General features: G+C 42.9%; 1 protein-coding gene and 1 long non-coding RNA gene across 3 annotated transcripts in view; both read left to right on the plus strand.

Moving 5' to 3' along the window:
- The first annotated feature begins 638 nt into the window (after positions 1 to 638).
- Positions 639 to 20,026, plus strand: part of LOC137092742 (uncharacterized) — a 211,755-nt gene continuing 192,367 nt past the window's right edge. For both annotated transcript variants that reach the window (XR_010908335.1, XR_010908334.1), the window contains exon 1: positions 639 to 777. This is a non-coding gene — a long non-coding RNA (uncharacterized lncRNA). The remainder of the gene's footprint in view (positions 778 to 20,026) is intronic.
- Positions 10,390 to 15,923, plus strand: LOC137092886 (paternally-expressed gene 3 protein-like). Its single transcript, XM_067457414.1, has 4 exons — positions 10,390 to 10,728; positions 10,869 to 13,287; positions 13,972 to 15,586; positions 15,727 to 15,923. The coding sequence occupies exons 2-3, from the start codon at positions 11,146 to 11,148 to the stop codon at positions 15,397 to 15,399; spliced, it is 3,570 nt and encodes a 1,189-aa protein (XP_067313515.1). The 5' UTR covers positions 10,390 to 10,728; positions 10,869 to 11,145; the 3' UTR covers positions 15,400 to 15,586; positions 15,727 to 15,923.

Raw genomic sequence — 20,026 nt, forward strand, 5'->3', positions numbered from 1 at the left:
TCTGTGACGATGACGACATTCAGAGACAGTATTGCAAATTGTATGCACAAGCAAATATGTTGGCATGCAAATTTCACATGTGTTCAAATAAGGTAAAAGTGTGTCTGTTCAAAGCTTACTGTACACCGTTCTACACTGCCCACTTATGGTGCAGTTACAGTAAAAGTAAATACAGGAAGCTGCAGGTTGCATATAATGCTGCACTTCACATTCTATTGAAAGTCCCTCGATGGACAAGTGCCAGTTTGCTATTTGTTCAAAATAATGTTCCCACACTAAATACGGTGATTCCGAATTTTGTGTATACATTTATGAAACGTCTTGAGGTCTCACAAAATTATAATAAATGTTTTAATGATGCCTAAGCCGAGCACTGTCAGATTTAGTTCTAAGCTCTGAAGACAGTGGAGAAAGTGCTTATATGGATTTTCATTTGTTTTTGTTTTGTTTCATCTATCTTTTGATTGTTTTGTTTGTATAGGACCATTTATCAGTCTGAAATAAAGCTTGATAATGATAATTACAAAATGTCATTGCATTCATTAGTGCATTTTGATTTCATGGTGATGCAGTATGCAGTATAGGCTACTGCACATATAGAACAAGTAGACTGTGTGTGCCTTGGGTGCAAATATTTGCACGTGGCACCATGCATGCACATCCCATGATCATGTAAGGGCGGCGCTCTTATAAAAAATGGCGCTAAATTTTTTGACGGGTAGCCTACTGGCCTACACGCGAAGTCAGTGGTGCACGCGGGGAAATTAGAAGAGTTCGGTAAGTTCATGGTTATTATTATTATTTCTTGTGCACGATTATGGCTGCCATGCCGCTAGAATAACAAAATGCATTTTGTTTTCTCCTCGATTCGCTTCAATAATGATTAATATGGCATGTGACGTGTTTAGGCCTGTATTGGTTGGCCTATATCGCGCTTTGTGTTGATGTGGATGATGTTTTATTAGTTATATTTATTATAGCCTAGGCTATACTATCGTTTTAGTCCCATCACTAAGTTAAAAACCAAATGCTCAAATATGCATTGTCCCAAAACAAGACAATTAGACCCAACCCTAATGAAAAATTGCCTTTACGTGCTATCGGAAGTTTCATACTTCTCACTTCAGAAGTCGTGATTACGAGCTTGTTGTGTTCAGGTGTTTTGTTGTCGGAAAGAATGGAGGACGCCAGGTTCATACTTTTGTGACGTCTTGGGAAAAGGTTATTTAACACTATAACCATTTCAGTCATTTCCCTGTCCTGGAAAATCATAGAATCACTGGCAAACAGCACAATAAAGCATATGTAACGGAGGCCAGCTGGTAGAAGTTGCTGTGCAAGTAAACCTCACTCCTCTGACCTCAAGAGACGCTCTAGCGACCGACGCTAGAGGTTGCAGCCTTTAGCGTTCTTGTTAGAGCGTCCGACTCTCATGCCGGCGGACCCGGGTTCGAGTCCCGGTCCGAACAGTAGGGGTTACACATATTGTTTATAATAACATTCACAATAAAGGCATAATGTAGAAGATAAGGCTGCTAAAGACTAAAATGTTATGTTAGTAGTTTTCAGCCATACATCCTATTGTATAGCTACTTTTACCACAGTATAGTCTTGCTCAGTAGGCTGGATGATGGTCACAGCACGTGAAGGTGGCATTAATGGTTTTATAATAGTAAAATTGTAGTAGGCTGTCTTTGTATTTTTTTTTGCTAATAGATTACCATTTATGTAACCACAGGTTTACCACAAATACCATGGTTAAACTATGGTTAGAGTAGTAAAACCATGGTTAATTTTATTAACTATAATAATGTTTTTTGTTTGTTTCTTATTTGCAGTAAAACCATGATTCATTTTCGTAATAAGCCAGTTAAAACCGGGTCCATTTTTTTTATACAGCAGCAACACAAAGTGTCAAGGATATTTCTTTCAGGTTACATAATTTAAATAAAATTTTGAATTAACTTCTAATTTTGTTTGTTATATTTCAAAATAACATTCATGGTTTTTATACTAAAAACATGCATTTATTATTCTCTGTTAAAGCAATAGGTCATCTACAAATGAAAATAATCCTATAATTTGTGTATGAAAATATCATATTTATCATGTTATAACTTGTGCTACACTGCACGAAGTGTAAAAGTTTTGAACTGCGAGAGGCATTACACTTTCTTTGTAAGTTGAATATTGAAGGCAGTCTGCGGAAGCTTTACATTTTAACGTGTTAGATATGAATATTTTTCTTGCGCAAATGCGTTGCTTTGCTTCTGAAGGCCTTTATTAACCCACCAGAGTCGTGTGGAGCACTTTTATAATGGCTGGATGCACTTTTTTGGGCTTCAAATTTTGGGCTGCCATTCACTGCCATTATAATGCTTGCATTAGCCAGGACATTTCTTTTTAAATATAACTCTGATTGTATTTGTCTGAAAGAAGAATGTCATATAAACCTAGGATGACTTGAGGGTTAGTAAATAATGTGGTCATTTTAACTATCCCTTTAAATTCTAAGTCTACATCCTATTTTCTTAAATTCAAATCTAATTCACTGATTCTTAATTCAATTCTGAGTAGAACAACTGCAGGACAAATTATATGTAAATTATAACGTCATTATTTGATGAGAGGTCTAGAGTAGTTGTGATTCATATGGGCCTCACAATGCAGCATTAATGAGAACTAAATGCCACAGAATAGAAACTCACTGCCAATGAACGTCTTACTTTGAGTGAAACTCATAAATCAGACGCTGAAATTAAATGGCATTTGATAATGACAAATGGCTCCACTCTACCCTCCTCACGAGGATGGACTGATCTGATGTGTTGCCGCTTATTCCCACAGCATGATGGGATAGCATCAGTCTTCTGATGCTGGCCGTCGCTGATGGCCTGGCACAGTGGGAGCTTCTGAGCTCCAGGATAGCTTGGACTACACAGTCTGCTGATAGCCAGGCTGGTTATACCTCACTAAGGAGTTCTGTATGTGTTTGAAGAAAGCATAAAATGAGAATAAATGGTAGGTGTCAATCCCAGAGCGGAGGGCCGGTCATCTGGAGAAGGAAAGATGTATGAACACATAAGGATGGGTAATTCCATCTCTCCACCAGGAGAGGAGACAAAATGACTTCAACAACATATGTGGCAAAAAAAGGACATCACAACTTTTCTAGATAATCTTTTCTCTCATGTTATAATTTATGTAATAATTTGTAAAGCAAATGTGCTATTCAGAATTGATTTGAGAATCAGTGTATTCCTATTAAGTGATGTGGATATTGAATATAAGAAGTAGAATGGATGCATATTTTCAGTTGTTATCAGTGTTATAATTTTTTAAAATTTATATTTAGATTAAGGATTCAAATTTCAGTTATAGCATGTCTTAAGAATACTTGCATTTCAATCAGTTATAGGGATCATTTTATTGTTTTATTGTATTCAATTGGAGAAAAATACAGCAGAACGTTTGTTATTGACCAATCAGAATTCTGGACCAGAATCAGTTAACACAATAAAGAACAGAATACCGTTTATCACATTTCAGTACCTTTGGGATGAACATCAGATTGCACAGACAACACAGCATAGGAGAACTGCACTAAAGAATAGCCTATACCAATAAATTGAATGCAATGTCATTGATTTGAGTGCATTCTTCTTGAATATAATAGTTTAATGAAATTACAAGGGCCTGCTGAACTGATCTATACTGTGGCAAAGCAGAAAAATCATTTGTGTTTTATCCCCATCTGGTGGGTTTGTGGTGAGGACAGAATATAATCAATCAATGAAAGACAAGAGGAACAGAAATACTGTCTGCAAGGTTGTTAAGAAAAAAAGCCCTACTGTGACATTGTGAGGGACAGTTGATTTGGAAAGGTTTCAACGGCACTCCACAGCAATTTATTAAACTACAATTAAATGCTTTGTCAGTGCTGTCCACTGCAAAGATTACATTTTGAGAATGGTTGCCAACTTCAACTTTAAATGTTGTGCTTTCCTAACCACAGAATTAGAAGAAATAAACCAGTTGAGAAATAAATCAAAGAAACAGCCAGTTGAGCTAGCCTAGCTATATTACTAGCAAGGTCATCCTGCATTTTCTACCCTTGTGTTAGAGCAAATTTTTGCTTATCGGACACAAGTTTGACAAATTTTGCTAATGAGCCTTTTGTCTTTGGTCTTTCTTTGAAAACTCTGAGCATTTCAGAGGAAAGAGGTCCTTCCGAATACAAATTCAGGAGGACTTGGGATGAACTCCAGTGAAGAAACCCACACATATTCCCACATGAAATTGTACACATAGAAAAACAAATGAGAAAGGAGATTTGTAAAATGAGTTTCAATGTTGATTTAAAGCACTCATTCTCCGTGATGCTTTGGGTGTTATATGAATCACAAGGCTTGTTGATAAATGGAAAATGAAATAACTAATGACTGATTGCAAAAGTGAGCTGGGGCTTTTCCTTGGAGACAGTAAGTCAAAGCTTTCAGATGTTCAGCGTACAATGGCATGTTAAGAATGGATCTGCATGGCTTGCAACCATATTTAACAAATTCTACATGAATAAACCATGCAATACTGCAGAGATGCTTGCAGGCCATGCGGTCGACAAAGATAAACTGATATTAATTACAAAATATTGTAAAAAAGAAAGATGAAACTTGTTTGAACAAAGCAGTATATGTCACCAGTGGAAAGCTGTAAAAAATGCCCGTTCATATTTTTTGAATACATTCCAGTTTATTGCTCCATAAATCCTGGTCACCGCTTTGTAGAAGTGCCCCCCCCCCCCCCCCCCCCCAAAAAAAAAAAAGTATAGACATGCGGAAGGAAATATGTGTGATTGGGCCAAAAGAATGGACTTGCCCTTCCTCACCTTGTGTAATGGTTCAAACACCACAGTCAAGAGCTTCGTAGTGGGTTAATGAAATCTCCAAATTTCCCCTTTGAGAAAAGAATGTATTGATTGGAGACTGCCGGAGGAATCCAATATCTCCATAGTGATCAGATTAATCATTTCTGTTTGCACTTTAAATATTAGGAGGATGCGGTCAAGAATATCATATCTTTGATACATGAAACACCCGATTTTCTGTCACCTCAGCCGACGTAAACAAGAACATAATGCTTCAATGTCACAACAAACGCAGGCATGGCAAGTAATGAATATTATGAGGGTTTTGTCAGCTTGTGCAATGTGTGTATATGAATGGATGGTATTATTAGTCAAGATTGCACCTTCTTTTATGTCCTCCTCTATATCGATATCTGTTTAATCGATAAAAGCACTTCGTCTTTAGTGATTCTCAGCTAGCCAATGCTGGACATGAGTTGTGATTCTTAGCCCAAACCAAAGAAAATTAATTTCTAGCGCTGCCATGTTGCGATTGTTGTTAATAGATTGAGGAGAATTTTTGAGGGCCCCCTCAAGAACGTTTAATCAAGCATGCGTCCATGGAGTATATGGCCTCGTCACAAGAGCAATTCAAATGTTTGGAAATTGATCGAACTGGTCCAAATCAAATGAATCAGATGAAGGGTAATGGTAGGCCTCATCTGGCAGTCTTTTCTCCCTGACGTGGAATTGGGAGGGATAAAAATGAGACGTACCAGCTGAAACGTATGGGAGCTGATCACTCGTTTGTTCAGTCCCGCAATCAGACGGAAACCCCCAGGACTTAGTGTGAGGCAAATGTGGCCAATAAATCTACAGGTTCCCAGAACAGACTAATGAAAACTAATGGACAGCTTGTGAATAGACTCATCCATCCTGCTTGTTTTCCCTGACCGGCACCATGTCAGATGTAACTGCCGTACGGTACCTCTCTCCGCTTTTAGGGCTCTTTAGATGCAGGCTGTTCTCGGAGCAGAGCGCAGGCCACTCGAACAGACTACAGTGATTCTTTGAGTTTATGCAGACACATGTGCACGCAAACAAACAAGCTTGGCAGAATAGACATCACGGTGGGCCTGGAAAACGCAGATTAATCCTGAGAATAAGACATTTTGTGTGAAATTCCATTTCCAGCCGGTAAGGGGAATGTTTCGAGTGTATCGCGCTAATCAATTCTGAAGCCAGGAATTCAATGATTGCCGGTGATTACTGTCGTAAATTGGATTTCAACTGTGATTTTGATCCGGGCTGGATCTGTTGTGAATTATTAGTGTGTTGCTGATGATATGAGTGGGCAGGCACTCAAGCCTTTGGAAGCATACACAAACACACACACATCCAGATGTGCTCAGACTGATCTCAGACCAGGCAGCCACACAGACCAAATAAAATGTGACTTTGATTTTTCACCTCATTTCATTCGCAACTGTCAAATTCGTTTCCATTCCGCTGACATCTCCTTTACCGTGCCACAGCCGTTATGGTTTTGCTTTATAAAAAAAAGCGATGTAGGGAAGATAAGGCAGCTGTTGCCCGGCACTTGTTCTCATAGAGTGTCTGCTCTAACGCTTTCCCCTGTGCCATTCAAATGACTCATGGCGGAAAACAATGAAGTCATGCAAATGCCCTCTCTGGAGTGCCTCCCTTCCCATGGACAAAAAGCGTTGACAGGCCAACCTTGAATCTGTGCATGATCGCAGCTTTGGATTTCTGCTGTAGCTATTGTTGTCGCTTGAGAATGTGGAGCCGTGTTCGGCAACAAATGCATGGCTAAATCTCAATTCATGCACCTGGAGGAAAGATATATTGTGCGTCCTAATTCAAGTACATATGCTCTATTCTATGGCAGTTTGTAATATAAATAGTGTGAGTATTGTGTTTAACTTTTAAAAAAAATTCACTTCAAATAACCATATGTTGCACTTACTGCAATTAACCCTCAAAAAATTAAATGTGGAATGTTGGACAACTTCATGCACTCAACTGTTACCGCTTTCCTTACGTAGCAGATGGGACAAATCTGGACAACTTGACTCTAAGGCGGCAACAAACAATTCTTTTGATAATCGATTGATCTAGCGATTAACCACTTCAGCTCAGCAGCACATTTTGCATTTTTTTGAGAATTAGGAATATCTGAATTTAAAAAGAGCGCGCTACCCACATACATTGGAGTAAATTGATAAAAATTATCTAATTTTACAGAAAAAACTCTAAATTTTAACACAGTGGAGGAATATTGCATATATTCTATTGTATCTATTCACAATCTTATGATAAACATATAAAAAATAAATATTTTGATTTATTTTTAATTTGTTATTTAAAAATCTTTTTTTTTTTTGTCTCCAAGCTTTCTGTTGATTCTTTTCTGTTGATATGACTCATGTGTTTGCTTGTTCAAAGGAGTCATTTCCATCTTTGTGATTCTTTTGTTAATAAATTTACTGTAAATTATTGGATCAGTGAAATTAACTGGTAGCTTTCATTTGATATATGACTTGTCTATTTTAGGTGTGTTTGTGTGATAAAAATATGCAATTTTATATTATTTGCATGATTTTCTCATGGGGAAGGGGGTCGAATTCAGACTGTATTATTTTCTTCTATGTAATATAAATGCAGAAGTTATTGGTATATTGTTATAAGAAAGCTGAGGTTCTAACTTCTAATCTTTCAAATGATACCAAATATGTCTAGTTTTATGGTGCGCAAGTTATAGATTTTTTTTTTTAAAGATTATGATGATGCAATTTTGGACCCACGGGTGGGGTGCAGAGCTGAAGTGGTTAATAGAACGATTAATCGATCGATCATCGATTATTGCCATCACCGTTGACGACTAATCAGTATGTTTTGAATGATTATTCAGTTAGTTAAAACATTGAGGTATACATATTCTAACTATAATATAAAAAAAGAATCACTTTTAATGAACTAAACAGGTCATTCTCTTTAAGTTCTCAGATTTCTGTCCAACTCAAATCACACAAGTGCTTTCTACGCATTGTTTAAATATTCTGTTCTCTTCCAGTTAAAAAAAAACAAAAAACAAACAGCTGCAATTCTTCAAAAAGTGTTAAATAATAGGTGCTGCTTAAATGGAACATTTACTTCAGGTCGCAAAGAATGGTAAAATATTACTCTGCAAACAATTATTAAAAGTATAAAAATTACAATCTTTTTTACATGACAATTGAGCTGACAGATTCTCATTCACCTTTTAATGAACAGTATGAAACAGTAAGGGTCATGAATGATCTAATCTCCTTTTGTAAGTCGTCATGCATATGGAACAAAATACAGGCAAGTGATAAGACTATAATAGTGTTACAATAAGGTCTCCTAAGCGCGATCAAGCTTTATTCTATCCAAAATAAATCACATTATTATTTATGCTTTAATCATTATTATTAGTATTATTGCCTTCTCTAATAGAGATTTTCTGCTAATCAGTTAACTTCACCTGGAGAACTCTCCTCTCACCGGCTCTTCTTGTGCTGGGATGTTTCATCATTAAGTGCTCCAACATGCACGTCGTGCTCCTGTTAAAAGCAAGTTGCCCCTTGCATGTATTGCACACGACAACATTCTTGGGTCAAAATTTTGTGAAACTGTCCCACACTTTGCTAGAACGGATTTATTTGCACTCTGTCATAATTTGTGCTGTTTTCTTCTACCACAATAACATTTGTAAGGGCTGCATTACACTCTAGCGTCACAGCGCCGTAGCGGTCAAGAAACTGCTGGGCCGGTTGAAGAAAAATGCCATTCTGTGGTCAAATACGGGTGCAACCGCTGTGGAGGTAATGTTAACTTTACTAACACTGCTAACACAACGTTATATCAGATGTAAAATATGTACAATAACAATTGCAGAAAAATTTGTATTAAGATGTCCAGAAATCAATTAAATAGTTCATTTATTGATATAGATCTCGTTTAATCTAAACACAATATAGCGTTAGTGCCAAGATTTTCACGTTAATAAAAGCATAGATTTGCACTTAATTTTTGCACACTTTGCTTTACGTTTATGCCCCCATAGCTGCCGTTTTAGCTGAGTGGGGGCACTGGGCAACGTGGGCCTTAACTGTAATAACTCCGTGTTGCAAGCACCTATCTGGTTCGTTTTTTTTCTTCTATAGATTACTCACAAAGGTATAACGATCTCGATAAACGTAAAAATTCCCCGGAGTTGTCCTTTAAGTAAAACAAATTTACTGCATAACCTTCCTATAGCTCAAACAGCAGAGCATTGCGCTAACAACGCAAAGGTCATGGGTCTGATTCCCAGGGAGTGCAAGATGTAAAAATGTGTACCTTGAATGCAATGTAAGTCGCTTTGGATAAAAGTAGGGATGCACCAATCATGGTTTTACATGGCCGATACCGATTTTTTTTTTTCAAGCAAACTGGCCGATTCCGATACCTATTTTATTTTAAGCAACAAACAATAAAGAAAGAAAGTATACATGAACAAGATGTTTATTTCGTATTTAATAGGCCAATTTGGCTTTTGGCCAATGAAAACAAGTTTGCAATCTGAAATTAATAGGAAATTAAATTAGGTTGAACCTATTTAAAAATTAACATTACATATTAACTTTAACATATGCATATTCTGCAATCCAAACAACACAATCAACACACATTGAACAATCCAAACAAAGAATTAACTTAAATCAGCATTTGTTTTTAAATTCAGTTTAAAGAAAAAAGTCTTTACCAGTTAAATTAAAACAAATAATTAAATTAAATAATTAAAAAAAAATTATAAATACATTGTTCCAAAAATGTTAAATCAAATAATGTTTAGTGCAACGAATAAACAAAGAAAACAAAGATGCTACAGCAAATTAATTCAATGTAATTAAGGTAAAGTAAAATAAAAAATAAAATAAAAATGATCATCCTTAACTGATAGTAGGCCTATTTCACTTCAAGTGCATGGATGTTCTTTTTTACAAACAGAAGCATTTCGGCTCTCACAAGTTAGTCTGTTTTGTTTCTCTTCCAACACGTGAGAAGCTGAGCTGAACAAGCGCTCACTATCTACGCTTGTGCACGGTGCAGAGGAAAGCTCGCGCAACTTCAGCGAGTGCAGGAAAGCGGCTCTTACCGTATTTGTGTGCCCGTACACCAACGGCTGTTCGCTTCTTGGTATCTGTGCTTCAGACAGGTAGCTCTGCATTTCCAGTCCTGCTCGCATATTGCAAAATACTTCCACACAAGTGACGTTCGCGAATGATGGCAATATAAGCGTATGTGGATTGCGCAAGCGGACGCACATCCAGAAAAATTGGCGAAAAAAAAAAAAAAAACGGCCGGTTGCCGGTCGCGCGTTAGAAGCAAAAAACAGTGGGTTTCGATTTTGGGCCGGTCAACCGATGCGTCCCTAGATAAAAGCGTCTGCCAAATGCATAAATGTAAATGTAACTTTCAGTAATTATAGTATGTGTAGGTATAAGGGAGCGATTGTCAGGGTTCTCCTCTGACAGCTCTGTCTATTTTGTCTCTGTTTAGTGTGTCTTTGTTTGTGTTGTGCTTGAACACATGTCTCTGTCTTAGTTTGTGTTTGCCCTGTGCTCCTTGTGTCCCACCTCCTTGTTTCCTGTTACCACACCCCCTTGTTTAGTCCTTGTTTCACTAATTGTGTGCTCACCTGTTCCTTATCTGAGTGTGCTCACCCTTCCCTGCTCCTTGGTTGTCTGAGTGTGTTCACCTGTTCCTCATGTCCTCTGCTCCCTTTATAATGTGTGCTTTTTCCCTCATGTGTTGCTGGTTCGTTATTTGTTGTGCCTACGTGTGCTGTTAGGCTATATGTGAGTACTGCTGTTTGGTCCTGCCTTGTTTCCTGTGTCTCTAATTTCTGTCCTGCAAGCAGAGCTTCCCTGGCAGCCTGTTCTATTGGTCTAGCAGCAGTTTGGTGTGTTTCCTGAGATACCTGATTGCATTGCCCTAGGATTCCTGCCTAGCCATCGCTGGTTTCCTCTGGTCTTGCTGTGCTCTGACAGTTCTGCTCTCCAGTCTACAATCTACTGGAGCTGGTTATAGTGGTTGCTCTTTCTGCCTGCTATTGTGTTCCTTATCTGCCACTGTTTGGACTGTGTGCTCCTCCTCACCATTCCCTGTCTTCATCTTCTGTTATGTCAATAAACCCCTGATCACTCATTCCTGCATTTGAGTCCTCTTTCAGAGAATCGTGACAGAACGAACCAGCCAGCATTGGACTCAGCAGAATGAGTATCAGAATCCTGCCACCTGCTAACCTCCGGGAGAGAGTGGCCCGCCATCGATGCCTGTCTGCTCTTCGCCAGGAGGGCTTGGGTATAGGGGGTTTTGCCCAGTTTTTCTGGACCATGGCTGTGGGGCTAGATTATAATGATGCTGCGCTCAAGGACATATTTAACACCTGCTTAGATGACCCCCTGCCTGCATGGGAGATGGATTCTCTCAGGAGTCTAGATTTCTGGGGTTTCTCCCGGTACCTTTGTCTTCGCTGTCATGGAGGTATGCCAATTCCATCTGAATCTACTTGCAGGAAACTCTCCACTCTTCCCCGGCTGTCACGTCATGTTCATGATCCTCTCCTGGCCTCTACCAAGAGACTAAGGTCCAGAGAGAGAAAGGTGGTCCAGTCCATCACCCCTACCACGGAGTCATCTGAGACTGCTCTGGCTACCCCAGAGCCAGTCAAGCCAACTGCTATCTTCTCCCAGGCAACCAGGTTAGTTGCAGTCACTAAGTCCAAGTCACGTTCTGCCATTCTTGAACCAGACCTGTCTACCTCTGTTATTCAAGAACCAATCAAGTCAACCGCACTTGCGCCTCAGACAATTATGGCCGTTCCAGCCACTTCAGAGTCTCCCAAATCAACCTCTGGTTTTCCGGTGTCTGCCAAGATTATTCCTGAGTCAGGCAAGTCAAGTGTAGTCCCTGAGTCAATTAGATCTGTTCCTTTTACTTCAGAGTCTGCCAGGCCTGTTTCAGTTACTGAGTCGATGAAGGTCACCGCTATCCTGCCTGGGTTGGCCGAGTTGGCTGCAGATACTACAGAGGCAGTCAAGCACACAGGGTCAACCCGACGAAAGCGTAAGAAGAAAAAGGTCTGTGCAAAGCAGCCTACTATTCTCCATTCTCTAGCTCCAGCGGTATCGAGTCCTGTGAAAGCTTTTAAGCCAGTTACCAGTCAGGTCATGCCCTCAGAGACCATTTCTGCCATTCCTGTAATATTCACAGAGGCCGTCCCCAAGCTGCCCATTGACAGTGCTGCTGAGGCTTTCTCTAAATGTCTTGCAGGTCTTATCAAGGCCACACAAGTTTTGGTCAAGCCTGTCCTGGCTACAGAGTTAAATTTTCCGGAGAGCGCAGTCCCCGAGCCCGCTGCCGAGAGCGCAGTCCCCGAGCCCGCTGCCGAGAGCGCAGTCCCCGAGCCCGCTGCCGAGAGCGCAGTCCCCGAGCCCGCTGCCGAGAGCGCAGTCCCCGAGCCCGCTGCCGAGAGCGCAGTCCCCGAGCCCGCTGCCGAGAGCGCAGTCCCCGAGCCCGCTGCCGAGAGCGCAGTCCCCGAGCCCGCTGCCGAGAGCGCAGTCCCCGAGCCCGCTGCCGAGAGCGCAGTCCCCGAGCCCGCTGCCGAGAGCGCAGTCCCCGAGCCCGCTGCCGAGAGCGCAGTCCCCGAGCCCGCTGCCGAGAGCGCAGTCCCCGAGCCCGCTGCCGAGAGCGCAGTCCCCGAGCCCGCTGCCGAGAGCGCAGTCCCCGAGCCCGCTGCCGAGAGCGCAGTCCCCGAGCCCGCTGCCGAGAGCGCAGTCCCCGAGCCCGCTGCCGAGAGCGCAGTCCCCGAGCCCGCTGCCGAGAGCGCAGTCCCCGAGCCCGCTGCCGAGAGCGCAGTCCCCGAGCCCGCTGCCGAGAGCGCAGTCCCCGAGCCCGCTGCCGAGAGCGCAGTCCCCGAGCCCGCTGCCGAGAGCGCAGTCCCCGAGCCCGCTGCCGAGAGCGCAGTCCCCGAGCCCGCTGCCGAGAGCGCAGTCCCCGAGCCCGCTGCCGAGAGCGCAGTCCCCGAGCCCGCTGCCGAGAGCGCAGTCCCCGAGCCCGCTGCCGAGAGCGCAGTCCCCGAGCCCGCTGCCGAGAGCGCAGTCCCCGAGCCCGCTGCCGAGAGCGCAGTCCCCGAGCCCGCTGCCGAGAGCGCAGTCCCCGAGCCCGCTGCCGAGAGCGCAGTCCCCGAGCCCGCTGCCGAGAGCGCAGTCCCCGAGCCCGCTGCCGAGAGCGCAGTCCCCGAGCCCGCTGCCGAGAGCGCAGTCCCCGAGCCCGCTGCCGAGAGCGCAGTCCCCGAGCCCGCTGCCGAGAGCGCAGTCCCCGAGCCCGCTGCCGAGAGCGCAGTCCCCGAGCCCGCTGCCGAGAGCGCAGTCCCCGAGCCCGCTGCCGAGAGCGCAGTCCCCGAGCCCGCTGCCGAGAGCGCAGTCCCCGAGCCCGCTGCCGAGAGCGCAGTCCCCGAGCCCGCTGCCGAGAGCGCAGTCCCCGAGCCCGCTGCCGAGAGCGCAGTCCCCGAGCCCGCTGCCGAGAGCGCAGTCCCCGAGCCCGCTGCCGAGAGCGCAGTCCCCGAGCCCGCTGCCGAGAGCGCAGTCCCCGAGCCCGCTGCCGAGAGCGCAGTCCCCGAGCCCGCTGCCGAGAGCGCAGTCCCCGAGCCCGCTGCCGAGAGCGCAGTCCCCGAGCCCGCTGCCGAGAGCGCAGTCCCCGAGCCCGCTGCCGAGAGCGCAGTCCCCGAGCCCGCTGCCGAGAGCGCAGTCCCCGAGCCCGCTGCCGAGAGCGCAGTCCCCGAGCCCGCTGCCGAGAGCGCAGTCCCCGAGCCCGCTGCCGAGAGCGCAGTCCCCGAGCCCGCTGCCGAGAGCGCAGTCCCCGAGCCCGCTGCCGAGAGCGCAGTCCCCGAGCCCGCTGCCGAGAGCGCAGTCCCCGAGCCCGCTGCCGAGAGCGCAGTCCCCGAGCCCGCTGCCGAGAGCGCAGTCCCCGAGCCCGCTGCCGAGAGCGCAGTCCCCGAGCCCGCTGCCGAGAGCGCAGTCCCCGAGCCCGCTGCCGAGAGCGCAGTCCCCGAGCCCGCTGCCGAGAGCGCAGTCCCCGAGCCCGCTGCCGAGAGCGAAGTCGAGTACAAATTGTCATGCCCTCGCAGGTGGAGGAAGAGGAGGGCCTATATTGGCAGGTCAGATGCCCTTCTAGGGGTCCCTAGCCCATTTTTCCAGGAGGGCCTGAATCAAGAGGCTCCAGCCCCTAAGCGTAGTCCAGTGTCGGCTCCATCTCCTGTTCCAAATCCAGTGAGGGCTTCGCCTTCTGTGCCAGAGCCCTGCTTCAGAGGTGGCCGTCCCAGAGCCCGCTTCAGAGGTGGCCGTCCCAGAGCCCGCTTCAGAGGTGGCCGTCCCAGAGCCCGCTTCAGAGGTGGCCGTCCCAGAGCCCGCTTCAGAGGTGGCCGTCCCAGAGCCCGCTTCAGAGGTGGCCGTCCCAGAGCCCGCTTCAGAGGTGGCCGTCCCAGAGCCCGCTTCAGAGGTGGCCGTCCCAAAGCCCGCGTCAGAGGAGGCCTTCTAGAGCCCGCGTCAGAGGAGGCCGCCCCAGTGCCTTCCAGTCAAGCCCAGGAGACCGCTACAGAGTCAGTCCCCGAGCCGGCCAGTGCGGCCCAGGAGGGCGCTCCCAAGTCTGTCCCAGAGAACGCCAGTGCAGCCCAGACTGACCTTTCCGAGTCAAGCCCAAGATCTGTTCCTGAGGCCATTGAGGGCATCTCTGCAGTCCCCAAGGGCACCCCAGAGTTAAGTCCAGTAGCTATCCCTGCAGCCACAGGGCACGGTTCTGTGTCAGTGCCTGAGGCCGTCTATGTCTCTCCTGAACTCATTCCCCTGACACACACCCTTCCTGCCAGTCTGGCCATGGCCCCTGAGTTCACTCCCAAGTCCTTCCCCAATCAAGGTTTAATCCCTAAGACTGTGTCGGTCCCTGAAGTCCTAGATTCTGTTTCAGGAGCCTTTACATATTCTGTCATTTCCCCTGAATCTACCAAGCCCAATTGGAAACCCAGACCCGTTAGGCCATTCCCTGTATCGAAGGGTCTCCCCAGTCAAGTTCCCACCCCCCCCTTCCCACCCTCTGTGTTTTCTGGTTATGGTTTCCCTAAGCCAGCACCTCCCAATCCAGCCAGTAATATTTTGCCCGGTTCTATTCCCACCCGCCCCTCCTTTCCTTCTGTGTTCCCTGGCCAGTTTGGGACTTCAATGTTTATGCCCCACCTGCCCCCCCAGTTGGTGTCATCGGGGATTTCGATGCCTGGTTTGGACGCCTGGAGGCGTCCATTGGATGGGGGGTACTGTCAGGGTTCTCCTCTGACAGCTCTGTCTATTTTGTCTCTGTTTAGTGTGTCTTTGTTTGTGTTGTGCTTGAACACATGTCTCTGTCTTAGTTTGTGTTTGCCCTGTGCTCCTTGTGTCCCACCTCCTTGTTTCCTGTTACCACACCCCCTTGTTTAGTCCTTGTTTCACTAATTGTGTGCTCACCTGTTCCTTATCTGAGTGTGCTCACCCTTCCCTGCTCCTTGGTTGTCTGAGTGTGTTCACCTGTTCCTCATGTCCTCTGCTCCCTTTATAATGTGTGCTTTTTCCCTCATGTGTTGCTGGTTCGTTATTTGTTGTGCCTACGTGTGCTGTTAGGCTATATGTGAGTACTGCTGTTTGGTCCTGCCTTGTTTCCTGTGTCTCTAATTTCTGTCCTGCAAGCAGAGCTTCCCTGGCAGCCTGTTCTATTGGTCTAGCAGCAGTTTGGTGTGTTTCCTGAGATACCTGATTGCATTGCCCTAGGATTCCTGCCTAGCCATCGCTGGTTTCCTCTGGTCTTGCTGTGCTCTGACAGTTCTGCTCTCCAGTCTACAATCTACTGGAGCTGGTTATAGTGGTTGCTCTTTCTGCCTGCTATTGTGTTCCTTATCTGCCACTGTTTGGACTGTGTGCTCCTCCTCACCATTCCCTGTCTTCATCTTCTGTTATGTCAATAAACCCCTGATCACTCATTCCTGCATTTGAGTCCTCTTTCAGAGAATCGTGACAGCGATATGTAATATATGAGGAATAAAGGGGTAACTACCATGAAAATGTACAAATAATTTATACTATAAATATTTTTTAATTAAGGGGTAATTATCCATGTAGTTACAGGGTAAGTATGAATCTGCAGGCTGTATATTTAAGTTGTGCTTCTTAATTTTCCTGGTAGTTTCATCTTTATTCCCCAAATGTTATATATTGTTCCCTTATACCTACACTATGGATGCGCGGTATACCGGTACTGGAAAAATAACGGTATATATTTTATTTAAAACGGTACGATATCATGATTTGGCACATTTCGGTATATGCTGCTGTTCCGAAGTTCACCGCTAGATGGCAGCGCGCTACCCAAACTCACCCGAAACAACCGGTGTTGTGCCGAAATTCGACTGCCCGCCAGAATCAGACTGACCTCCACGTGCACGCGCATGACGTCATTCGTTTACATCGGTGCAGCCAATGAATGTTTGTGTTGCCCTTTCATTTTCCTTTAATTGTATTTATTGTATGTAGTTATTGCGTCCTTATGCTGATGAACATTGTTTGTTAAATGTCTTGAGAACATACTGAATTGTTTTGTATTTTTTAAGTTAAAAAAAAACTAATAAATAAATAAAGTTTCGCATTGTTTGTATTCAAAGCTTTTTTGTAACCAATTCGTTTCCAACTGTAAGACTGAAAAAACTAGTATATGCCGAAATGTCTGAATGAAGAACAAGGACTCTCTGAGAAAATAAAGGAAATTAACATCTGAACTGTCCCTCACACACCACTGGAGACGCAAGTCTCACCTCAGCTAATCTACATCTTTCCCTATTGACTTCCTCTCCCCCAATTCCTTCCCTGTCTCATGCTGAGATCACTGAAAATATACCCAGAATCTCTATATTACAATGTCAATCCACACGATAGAGTATTATATGTGTTTGATATCGTTTGAAATGTCTTATGGTACAAAGATCTCATCCCCACAGAAGTTAATCAAAAGATAATCAATGTTTTAAGAGTTTAGAGATATATTGTATTAGTTTGGTGGGTGTGGTTTTCAGCCATTTGGCCTTTACATCAATACAAGTCTTGATCAATGCAAATTCCCATTGTGAACTTGTGTTTACATTTGAAAGAGTTTCTACATTTGTTTCTGGGTATTTAAGGAAATGTTGCAAAGAGCTCAGGGCTCGACACTTTAAACCGGTCAGCCCGTAATGCTGGACGTCTCAAGATAGCCAGCACGATGTAGTTTTCAGAAGTCAGGTATACATTTCATTCTTTACTTCAGAGTATTTGATGTTTTATATGGATTACCTTTGAATTGACTATGTAATTGGCTTTATACATTTACCTGACTGTAAAATAAATTGTTACACTTTGATTGATTCTGACTTGCTCTGGAATTATTCAGGTTGGGTATAATTTCAACAAAGGGTTAAACGGAATAATTAAATGTGTAGATAAACTATTAAATATGAATGACCAAATAACCAAATGGCATTCTAACCTAAATTCTAAATTATCATTAAATGGAGTCAGATAACGAGGAATTGGAATAAAATCCCCTTTTCCCCGCTGAAAAGACGAACACGCAGCGACCTTCACCCGCCGATCGTTAGCCTCCATTGGGACGATTTGGGCGGCCTTACACTCCCAAGTTACACCACAACAAGCTTTCAAATCTTCTCATTTTTTTGAAAAACAAAAGTAATATTGTAAGGCCTATTTGGTTGTAAATAACCGCAAACATGTGTAGACCTATAACTCAACACAGTGAAGAAACCTCAGCTTTAAAACTTGAGCAATAGGTCTATAGTATTTAATGTGATATCTTTGTTATACACATTCAAATAAATGTTATACATTAAATTGATCATAAGTGACAGCTGTTACATCAACATTATTTAAAAAATAGATTTTTCTATTTCTATTCAAAAAATAATGAAAGACACATGTAATACGGTTTCCACAAAAAATACATTGATAATGATCATGACTGTTGAGCATCAAATCCTCATATGAGAATGATCTGTGAAGGATCATGTAACACTGAAGACTGGAGTAATAATAATAAATTCAGCTTTGATCACAGGAATAAATTACATCTGAAGTAGGCCTACATTAAAATATTATATTATTTTGAATTGTAATAATATTTTACAGTATTTTATATTTTGTAAATATATTTAGACACAATCTTCTCATCAAACTCATTTCACAGCCAGAAATATTTAGAGGTGTAGAGTGCAAAATAATTTGGGCAGGTACATTTTTTATACTGATGAAATAATACTGGACCAGTGGAAAACTCTTTCCTTTTTGTCTAGTCACAGTCTTCTGAGCAAACACTCTCCACAGTAGAAATCACCAGCATGAGTGTGATGTTTGTGAACCTGTACAGTGGAAGGGCTGCATCATATTGGCAGGTGTACTGTTGTAAAATTGATATTATATTTGATATGCTATGGCAGGGGGTAATAGGCAGCAGAAATTATAGTAATTTATGTACAGAACTAAGCAGAAAAAATTGCACATGGGATTATTTTGCACTAATAGAAATCAAAAAGTTTATGAAAATAGTTAATGAATTTTTTAATATAAAATATGTACTTTATAAAACATGTTGAAGTTGAACTCAAAAAATCTAATAAATCTAAACAATTGTGTTCTACATTTGAGGTTGATCTCTCAAAAAGTAAGCTTTCAGTCAAATTTTATTTGGGCGCAGTATACTAAACCTTTTCCATTAGATGCTAGCAAAGCTCAACTGGGAAACATGTGGGGTTAGTTATTCGCAGTACAGTATCATTTCTCTCTCAAACATGCACACAATTTTTTTAGTACGCACATAACTACACTCTGATATCTGCACCAACATTACCTACCCACACAATTATAGCTGCATAATTTAATCAAGCTACAGTATAATACAGCAGAAGCAGAAAACAGGATAAAGCAAGTATAGCCCAAACCATGCTTGTGCCATCTGGTAAAGAATATAAACATTTAATTTTGAACAAAGTCCACAATTTTTTTTTTGTTAAATGGCCAAAAAATGGCTAAATGGCCTTTGATTAAAAATTGCTGTTTTCAATGGGGACATTTTGTCATTAAGGCCCTACTAGTGTAACTGTGTTTATTGTGTCAAATATTTAGGAAAGGATATAAGGGTGGAATATAAACATTCCTATAAAAATACACACTTCTGCCAAAATGTATTCATTTGGCACTAACATGGGGGCATTTAAAAAAAAAAAAACACACACAAAATGTCTTTAGGATGTTAGGGTTAATTCACATTCCCTTATACTTTGCATTGATAAAACCAATACAACAACAACACCATATCCCTAAGTGGAGTATTCGTTTCAGTTCAACTTTAGGCTACTTTTTACTATTTCTTAACGTTTTTTTTTTTTTTTTTTTTTTACGTTTCAAGAAGCTTTGAAGAACATATTATGTATTATTTATTTATTTATTCGTCTTTTTTAAATTAAATTTCAAAAATGCAAAACAATTCAATATGTTCTCAAGACATTTAACAAACAATGTTTATCAACATAAGGACGCAATAACCACATACAATAAATAAATAAATAAAAGGCAACACAAACATTCATTGGCTGCACCGATGTAAACGAATGACGTCATCCGCGTGCACGCGGAGGTCAGTCTGATTCTGGCAGGCCGACCAATTTCGGCACAACACCGGCAAATGTGACAACAACATAGACGGACAAAATGGATAAAGCAGTTGAATCTCACTCAAGATGCCCAAAACGAATTAATAAAGAGAGGAGTAGAAGTGACATCTGTAATGACTTTGCTTATAAAACTGATGAAGAACCATCAAACCTAGCCAAGCATCTGTCACTATCCTAAGACTTCTGAAGAGATCGACAGGTCAGTGAATCATTCAAACCATCTCATTTAGACATTTATTTTCTTTTAACACTGATCTACGCACGCACATAGCCTAACATAAGATCGAATATCACAATCTCCAGTTCGTTTCAACCAATGACATTTAGATCTCATATTTGCACGCGTACTACTTGCACTA

This window comes from Pseudorasbora parva, chromosome 11, assembly GCF_024679245.1.
Source record: "Pseudorasbora parva isolate DD20220531a chromosome 11, ASM2467924v1, whole genome shotgun sequence".
In the NCBI taxonomy this organism is placed as follows: domain Eukaryota; kingdom Metazoa; phylum Chordata; class Actinopteri; order Cypriniformes; family Gobionidae; genus Pseudorasbora; species Pseudorasbora parva.

Coding starts and splice junctions, on each gene's coding strand:
- LOC137092886 (XM_067457414.1), top strand. CDS start 11,146: ATGAGTATCAGAATCCTGCCACCTGCTAACCTCCGGGAGAGAGTGGCC. Junction 13,288..13,971: donor AGAGCGCAGTCCCCGAGCCC/GCTGCCGAGAGC, acceptor CCCGCTGCCGAG/AGCGCAGTCCCCGAGCCCGC.